The 9685-nt window shown below is 37.2% G+C and overlaps 1 protein-coding gene across 1 annotated transcript; it reads right to left on the bottom strand.

The window, feature by feature from the left end:
• Nucleotides 1–7236: 7236 nt before the first annotated feature.
• Nucleotides 7237–7506, bottom strand: LOC122733323 (protein S100-A1-like). The gene has a single exon (XM_043973637.1). It carries the CDS (start codon nucleotides 7504–7506, stop codon nucleotides 7237–7239), a length of 270 nt encoding a protein of 89 aa, XP_043829572.1.
• Nucleotides 7507–9685: the final 2179 nt, after the last annotated feature.

The following is a 9685-nucleotide window of genomic DNA, read 5'->3' as shown; positions in this document are numbered from 1 at the left end:
TTCTTCTTTATACTCCTACTCAAAGTTGGACTCAACCTTGGCATTTCCCAGAATTCCTTGTTCAATGGACCCTTTATATAACGGAATTCTGAGGTGTATGAGACAACATGCAACATTTTATTAACCATTGTGTTCTCATCATAAAGTGCTATTGGTTTCCTTATTTCCTGAGAGAGGTTCTCATCTGCCCCTCTCCATTTTCTTTAACTGAACAGAAATAAAATGTTTACTTTTATTGCTCCAAAAGTGTGAGATATGTCTCAGCTGAACAGATATACACAATGAAAAATAGGATAACTTCAATGGATAATGCACATTACAACTTGTACTTTGTCAAACTTCATGTAACTGAGTGAATAAATTCTTGCTTTTGCAAAAAAATTTTAATCCAGAGGATTGATGTGTCCAGAAATAATATTCATACTTTTATAGACAAACTTGAGAACTGGGGTTGTTACTCAGCAGGGGAAACTGTTAACAGAATCATTTTGTTAACATTAAAAAACAATGAACAAAAAGCAGTGTTTTACAGTGTAGGAGCCATTCAAATTAACTGTTCTGGGCATGCAACATTACACTTTCTGTCACTCTGCCTTTTACCAAAAAGAACACCATGGCAATGTGACCCAAGAACACTTTAGATAGCATTACTTTACCCATTGTACTCTGCTTTCTAATGCCTTTGGTGCAAATGTGCAGACACAAAGGATATAATAAACACATAACATTTGTCAAAAATAAGTTAACAACAAAGACAATACATGGCCTATGATGCAATCTCTGGTTATGGTTTCATCATAATTCACACGCAAGGGCCAACATAAAACCTTATGAAATACTGAGCTGTACCATAAACTACAAGATTTATCATCTGACCTAATTTTCTTGAGGTATAAATATTTTTATTCAGGTATAAGAACTTTATATAGAAAAATGCATGTGTGTACAAATATATGGGTGTAGATGTGCATAGAAAAATACCTTTTCAGAAAAGATAAAGCTTTTTGACTATAAAGTGTCAAGAAAACAAAGATTTTGGGGAATATCTCCACCCATGGCCCTTCCCTCCCTACCCACAACCATACAAAAGCCAATGTAATTTCTACCCACACTTGAGTTTCCTGATGCCTGGCCTCTTCTGGCTGTATTCTAACTCAATCATAGGTTCCAACCCTCAAGCTTGATGGTTTACCCGGCCTAGAGCTTAAACCTTACTGTCGCCCCCCCCCACACACACTTTAGGGATGGGAAAACTGAGGCCTAGGTATCAGAAGAAAGGGGCTTGGAGGACAGAATCCAGATCAAGGCCTTTCCACTATACCCTAGTAGAGCTAGTGAGGTGTTCAGATCAGTAAGACTCTTCATGACCCCATAGACCATAGCTTAAACCTTACTGTCGCCCCCCCCACACACACTTTAGGGATGGGAAAACTGAGGCCTAGGTATCAGAAGAAAGGGGCTTGGAGGACAGAATCCAGATCAAGGCCTTTCCACTATACCCTAGTAGAGCTAGTGAGGTGTTCAGATCAGTAAGACTCTTCATGACCCCATAGACCATAGCAGGCCAGGCCCCTTTGTCCTCCACTATTTCTGGAAGTCTGTCCAAGTTCAAATTATGATCTAGGGCCAAATATTCCCAGCCCTTTCTCCCAAGCATATGTTGGACTGTGAGGCAGGGAACTTTGTTTTACTGTTATATAAGAGGGGAGTCTCTCTCAGGAGCCCCTACAAATTCAGCCATACTGATGGGGAGAGGCAAGGAGGCGGCAGGTCCCAGTGAAGGATGTGCCCCAGGTGTTGCTTTCTGAACAACAACATTTGCCAAGCACCTGTGTAAATCACTATTGATTAGAAATATGCAAATTAAAACAACTCTGAGCTACCAGCTGACACCTTTCAGATTGGCTACTATGACAAAAAAAGAAAATAATAAATGTTGGAGAAGCTGTGGAAAAATTGGAACACTAATGCATTATTGGTGGAGCTGTTAACTGATCCTACCATTCTGGAGAGCTATTTGGAATCATGGCAAAAGGTCTATAAAGCTCTGCATACCCTTTAACCTAGCAATACCACTTTTGTTTCTTTTTCCCAAAGAGATCACAAAAAAGGGAAAAGGACCCACATGTACAAAAATATTTATAGCTGCTCTTTTTGTGGTGGCAAGGAATTGGAAATTGAGGGGATGTCCTTCAATTGGGGAATGGCTGAACAAGTTGTATATGAATGTAATGGAATTCTTTTTTGCTGTAAGAAACAATGAGCAGGAGGAGTTCAGAGAAATCTGGAAGGACTTGCATGAACTGATGATGAGTGAGATGAGCAGAACCAGGAGAACATTGTGCACAGTATCATCGAGATTATGTGTTGATCAACTCTGATAGACTAGATTCTTCTCACCAATAGAATGGTACAAGAAAGTTCCAAAGGACTCATGATGGAAAAGGCTCTCCAAATCCAGAAAAAAAAAAGAACTGTGGAATATGGATGCTGATTGAACCATACTATTTCTTTTGTTTTTGGTGCTGTTGTTTTTCTTTTTGAGGTTTTTCCTTTTTGCTCTGATTCTTCTCTTATAACATGACTAATGCAGAAATATGTTTAATGTTATTATACATATATAACCTATATCAAATTATCTGCTGTCTTGGGGAGGAGGGGAGGGAGGGGAGGGAGGGAGAAAAATTTGAAATTGGAAATCTTATAAAAACAAATTTTGAAAACTATGTAACTGGAAAATAATAAAATACTTTTATTGAAAAAAAAAAGCTGACAGGCTCACCAACGAAGTGTCAAAGAAAAAGCCAATCATCAAAAAGGTCAGAGAATTTAATTTAATTTAATTAATCTGGTTAATTTAATTTAATTTAATTAATCTGGTTAAGAAATTTGGGGAGTCATACAAACTAAAGTCAAGTAAAATCTGTTATACACTGCCTATATATATATATATATATATATATATATATATATATATATATATATATATATTGTATTGGAATAGATTAAAAAGATGCAGGAAAAATATGAAATGCTTAAGATAAATGATTATTAATCTTCACATAAAATTATTAGGTTAAATACCTAGTAGATGCTTCATTCTATACCTGTCTCAGCCCTCAACCTCCTTGTCTCCAGAAGCCATGCTGTTGGGGATTATTCCTTGCAGTTTGGGATTATTCCTTGCAGTTTGGGAATCCTTTCTCTCTTCACTCTTTTTTTTTTTGAGGGGCCATGGGGGTTAAGTGACTTGCCCAGGGTCACACAGCTAGTAAGTGTAAAGTGTCTGAGGCTGGATTTGAACTCAGGTACTCCTGAATCCAGGGCTGCTGCTTTATCCACTGCACCACCTAACTGCTCCTCCCCCTTTAATCTTTGGTGAGTAAAGAAAAAATCATTTACAACAAGGGGAGCCAAAATGGTGGAGAAAAGCCAGCAAGTTGCTTGAGCTTTCCTGTGTTTCCCTCAAGAAGAACATGAAATCAAGCCTCTAAACAGATTCTGAAAATACAGAACCTACAAAAAGACAGAGAGACACAATATTCCAACTTGAGATAATTTAGAAGACTTCAGAAAAGGTTGGTCTCAGTCCTGCAAAAGGGGAGAGCATTGCAGCTCAGCACAGTTCAGCATATGGCAACATGGAGGGGGGCTGGGCAAGTCAGCAGGAAACTCTTGGCCACAGCAGGGCAACTGAGGTCCCTGGATCCTGGCTCAGCAAACTGGTGGCACAGAGAGCCAGTTATGAGATCTACCAGCACCAGCTAGGAGAGCATGGTGCCAGCTGGATGGCCGCAGGACAGGCACGACTGGACTGGGCCATCCCAGTGCCTGGAGCAAGACCAGGGAGCAAGGCAGGGCAGTATGAAATCACCAAGCCACAGAGGCCTCAGAGTAGAAAGCCAGTGACACAGCCCCTATTCCCCAGCACAAGAAGCTTGAAAAAGTGTCCCTGTCACCCAGGAGCAAACCTCAACTTTAAAAAAGTAAGCTACAATATGAGTAGGAAACAGAAAAGGGATCTTACCACTGAAAGCTTCTGTGTTGACAGGGAAGAGCTAAACACAAACTCAGATGAGGACAATACTCTCATAATGCCTAAATGTGAAACCTCAAAAGGGAAGATGAATTGGTCTCAAGACCAAAAAACCTTCTTGGAAGAGCTAAAAAAGGATTTTCAAAATCAAATGAGAGAGGTAGAAGAAAAAATAGGGAGAGAAATGAAAACAACCCAAGAAAATCATGGAAAAAGAATCAAAAGTTTGGAAAAGGAAACGTAAAGATTGACTGAAATTCCTTAAAAAAATCATTTGGCTAAATGGAAAAGTATGTGCAAAAGCCTACTGAAGAAAACAATGCCTTAAAAATTTGCATTGGACAGATGGAACCTAAGGACTCCATAAATCAGTTAAACAGAATCAAAAGAATGAAAAAAGTAGAAGAAAATGTGAAATACCTCATGGGAAAAATAACTGACCTGGAAAATAGATCCAGGAGAGATAATTTGAGAATTATTGGATTGCCTGAAAGCCATGATCAGAAAAAAAGCCTAGACACCATATTTCAGGAAATTATCAAGGAGAACTGCCACAATATTATAGAATCAGAGGATAAAATCATGATTGAAAGAATACCCTGATTACCTTCTGAAAGAGACCCCAAAAGGAAAAACTCCAAGGAATATTGTAGCCAAATTCCAGAATTATCAGGTGAAGGAGAAAATACTCCAAGCAGCCAGACAGAAGCAATTTAAATATCATGGAGCCACAGTCAGGACTGCACAGGACCTGGCAGTTTCAACATGAAAGGATCACAAAGCTTGGGATATGATATTCGGGAAGGCAAAGGAGCTTTGATTGCAACCAAGAATTAACTATGTAGTAAAAATGATCATTCTCTTTCAGGGTAAAAGATGTACATTCAGTGAAATTGGGGACTTTCAAGGTTTCCTGATGAAAAGACCAGAACTGAATAGAAAATTTGATCTTAACATAAAGACTCAAGAGAAATTTAAAAAGGCAAACAGGGGGAAAATTGATTCAATAAGGATAAACTGTTTACATCCCTACATGGAAAGATAATACTTATAACTTTTTTTTTAGTGAGGCAATTAGAGTTAAGTGACTTGCCCAGGGTCACACAGCTAGTAATTGTGTAAAGTGTCTGAGGCCGGATTTGAACTCAGGTACTCCTGACTCCAGGGCCGGTGCTCTATCCACTGCGCCACCTAGCTGCCCATACTTATAACTCTTGATAACTGTATCTATATTTTGGCAGACATAAGGTGTACACATAGAGGGTATAAACATAAATTGTCTTTGATGTGATGATATAAAGAAAATTAAGGGGTGAAAAAAGGAGTTTAAGGGGAGAAGAGGAAAGGGGAGTTAGAATGGGGTTAATCACATCACATATGATGAGGCACAAAAAGCATATTACAATTGGGGGAAAGAAGGGAGGGGTGAACATTGTTTCAGCCCTACTCTCATCAGATTTGGTTCAAAGAAGGAATAATATATAAATTCATTTAGATAAAGAAATTTAGCTTATTCTTTAGACATGTGAAAGAAAAGGGGAAAAAGAATGTGAAAGAAAGGGGAAAAAAGTACAAATGGGGTAAATATAATGGAGGGAAATAGACAGTAATAATAACTGGATGTGAATGGGATAAACTCTGCCATAAAATAGAAGTGGATTAAAATCCAGAATCCTAAAATATGTTGTTTAAAACAAACACATTTGAAGCACAGAGATATACACAGAGTAACGGTAAAAGGTTGGAGCAGAATATATTATGCTTCAGCTGAAGTAAAAAAAAGCAGGGGCAGAAATCATTATCTTGGACAAAGTAAAGGGCAAAAATACATCTAATTAAAAGAGATAAGGAAGGAAACTACATCTTGCTAAAAGTTACCATACATAATGAAGTAATATCAATATTAAACATGTATGGGCCAAGTGGTCTAGCAGCCAAATTCTTAGGGGAGAAGTTAAATGAGTTACAAGAGAAAATAGACAGCAGAACTCTACTAGTTGGGGACAGTTAGGTGGCACAGTAGACAAAGCACCAGCCCTGGATTCAGGAGGACCTGAGTTCAAATCTGACCTCAGACACTTGACACTTACTAGCTGTGTGATCCTGGGCAAGTCACTTAACCCCCCCCCAAAACCCCCAAAACCAACTCTACTAGTGGGGGATCTGAACCTTTTCCTCACAGAATAAGATGAATCTAACCACAAAATAAATAAGAAAGAAGTTAAAGAGGTGAATAAAATGTTAGATAATTTATATATGATAGATATCTGGAGAAATTTGAATGGATATAGAAAGAAATATACCTTTTTCTCAATGGTACATGACACATTCAAAAACTGACCATGTATTAGGGTACAAAAAGCTCTTAGTCAAATGTAGAAAAGAAGAAATAGTAAATGTTTACTTCTCAGATCATGATACAATAAAAACTACATTTAATGAAGAGCCATGGAAAGGTAGACTGAAAATTAATTGGAAACTAACCAATCTCATCCTAAAGAATGAGTGGGTCAAACAACAAATCATAGAAACCATCAATAACTTCATAGGAGAGAATGACAACAATGAGAAAACATACCCAATTTATGGGATGCAGTGCTTTGGGCAAATTTTATATCTCTGAATGCTTACATTAATAAAAAAGAGAAAGAGGAGATCAATGATTTGGGTATGCAACTAAAAAAGCTAGAAAAAAAGCAAATTAAATATCCCTAAATAAATAATAATTATAAATTCTGAAAATCAAAGGAGACATTAATAAAACTGAAAGCAAGAAAACTATAGAAATAATCAATAAAACTAAGAGCTAGTTTTATGGAAAAAACACAATAGAATAGATAAAAGTTTGGTTCATTTGATTAGAAAAAAGAAAGAAGAAAACCAAATTACTAGTGTCAAAAATGAAAGGGGTAATTTCATCACCAATGAAGTGGAAATTAAAGCAATAATTAGGAACTATTTTTCCAACTTAATGCCAATAAATTTGACAATCTAAATGAAATAGATGAATATTTTGTTGTTGTTGTTGGGAGAGGAGCCTTTAATGAATAATGGAGCAGTACACCTCAAATGCTATGGCCAAGCCTGGGAAAGTGAACCTGGGGAGTCTCAGGGTAGAGGAAAGGCCATGTCGAAAGTGAAGGTGGGAATGGGAGGCAAGGGAGCAGGTTATTGGTGCTGGCCAGGGCTGAGCTGCTTGCTCAACTGTTCTCCCAGAAGAAGTTGTTGCAGGCCACCAGCACCACATACTCCTGGAAGTCAACTTCACCATCCCCATTCTCATCCAGCTCCTTCATGACCTTGTCCACTGCGTCTGCATCCTTCTGGGTATCCAGGAAGCCAGAAAGCTCAGCCTGCAGTAGCTCCTTCAGCTCCTTCTTGCTCAGTTTATATTTATCACCTTCCTTGCCAGAATGGGTGTGGAATACTTTGATGAGGGATTCCATAGCAGTCTCCAGCTCCGAGCCCATGTCTACAACACACCAGTGGGTTCGGGGCTAAAGGGGGAGCCGGCCAGAGGGGATGAAGGTTCGTGTCCTGTGACCAGAGCCGGTGTGTAGATGAATAGTTTTAAAAAATACAAACTGCCCAGGTTAATTGAAGAGGAAATAAAATCCTTAATTAGGCCCATTTTAGAAAAAGAAATTGAACAAGTAATCAATGAACTCCCTAAGAAAAAATCTCCATGGCCGGGTGGCTTTTTTTTTTTTTGTTTGTTTGTTTGTTTTTTTTAGTGAGGCAATTGGGGTTAAGTGACTTGCCCAGGGTCACACAGCTAATAAGTGTTAAGTGTCTGAGGCCGGATTTGAACTCAGGTAATCCTGAATCCAAAGCAGGTGTTCTATCTACTGCGCCACCTAGCTGCCCCACCACTTGTGTAAACACAAGTGAATTCTACCAAACATTTAAAGAACAATTAATTCCAAAGTTATATAAATTATTTGGAAAAAATAGGTGAAGAAGAAGTTCTACCAAATTCCTTTTATGACACAAACATGATGTTGCTACCAAAACAAGGCAGAAGAAACAGAGAAAGAAAATTATAGACCAATTTCCTTAATGAATATTGATGCAAAATTCTCAAATAAAATGTTAGCAAGAAGATTACAGCAAGATTGAACCATACTATTTCTTTTGTTTTGGGTGCTGTTTTTTTTTTTTTTCTATTTTGAGGTTTTGCATAACTGCTCTGATTTTTTTCTCTTATAACAGGATTAATGCAGAAATAGGATTAATGTTATTATGTGTATATATATATGTATATGTATATAGATATATAGATATAACCTATATCACATTACCTGCTGTCTAGGGGAGGGGGGAAGGAGGGGAGGGAGGGAGAAAAATCTGAAATTGTAAAGCTTGTATAAACAAAAGTTGAGAACTATCTTTACATGTAACGGAAAAAATAAAATACCTTATACATTAAAAAAAAAGAAGATTACAGCAAGTGATCACCAGGGTAATACACTATGACCAGGTGAGATTTATACCAGGAATTCAGGGCTGGTTCAACATTAGGAAAACTATTAATATAATCAACCACATCAATAAGAAAACTAACCAAAATCATATGATTATCATAATAGATACATTGAAAGCTTTTGACAAAATAAAGCACCCAGTCTTAAGAAAAACACTAGAGAGCACAGGAATAGGTGGAGCTTTCCTTAAAATAATAAGCATCAGCAAGCATTATATGTAATGGAGATAAGTTAGAGTCCTTCCCAATAAGATCAGGGGTGAAACAGGGATGTCCATTATCACCGCTATTATTCAATATTGTTAGCTCTAGCAATCAGAGAAGAAAAAGGAAATCAAGGAATTTGGATAGGCAAGGATGGGAAAAAACCTATCACTCTGCAGATGATATGATGTTATACTTAGAGAATCAACTAAAAATTACTTAAAACAATGAACAACTTTAGCAATTTTTCAGGATATAAAATAAATCCACATAAATCATCAGCATTTCTATACATGACCAACAAAGTCTAGCAGCAAGCAATAGAAAGAGAAATTCCAATTAAAATAAATTCTGACAATATAAAATCCTGGGGAGTCTATCTGCCAAGGCAAACTATATGAACACAAGTACAAAACACTTTTCACACAAATACAATCAGATTTAAAGAAATGGAGAATATAAATTACTCATGGGTAGACTGCTAATATAATAAAAATGACAGTTCTAATTAAATTAATTTACTTATTCAGTGCCATGTCAAATTACTGAAAATTATTTCATTGGGCTAGAAAAAATAATAGCAATATTCATCTGGAATAACAAAAGGTAAAGAATATCACTGGAATTAATTTTTAAAAATGCACAGGAAGGTGGCTTAGCTGTACCACATCTAAAACTATACTATAAAGTATCAATCATCAAAACTATTTGGTACTGGTTAAGAAAAAGAGATGTGGAGCAGTGGTTAGGTACACAGAATACAGCAGTAAATGACCATATTAAACTACTGTTGATAAATCCAAAGACTCTCACCTCTGGAATAAGAACTCCCTAATGCTGGGGTCACAAATGAGAAGAGCAGGGATCTCAAGGCATGCACAAGAGAAAAAGTTTAATCACAGGATCTTGAGTATATATACAGAAAAATATCAGAAGGCTGGTCAGTGTATCTCTATTAGTGG

This window comes from Dromiciops gliroides, chromosome X (assembly GCF_019393635.1).
Source record: "Dromiciops gliroides isolate mDroGli1 chromosome X, mDroGli1.pri, whole genome shotgun sequence".
Classification (NCBI taxonomy): domain Eukaryota; kingdom Metazoa; phylum Chordata; class Mammalia; order Microbiotheria; family Microbiotheriidae; genus Dromiciops; species Dromiciops gliroides.
The sequence above is the reverse complement of the archived record's forward strand: the minus strand, read 5'-3'. Positions and strand labels throughout refer to the sequence as shown.

Excerpts from the sequence above, each read along its gene's own strand:
- LOC122733323 (XM_043973637.1), bottom strand. The coding sequence starts at position 7,506 with ATGGGCTCGGAGCTGGAGACTGCTATGGAATCCCTCATCAAAGTATTC.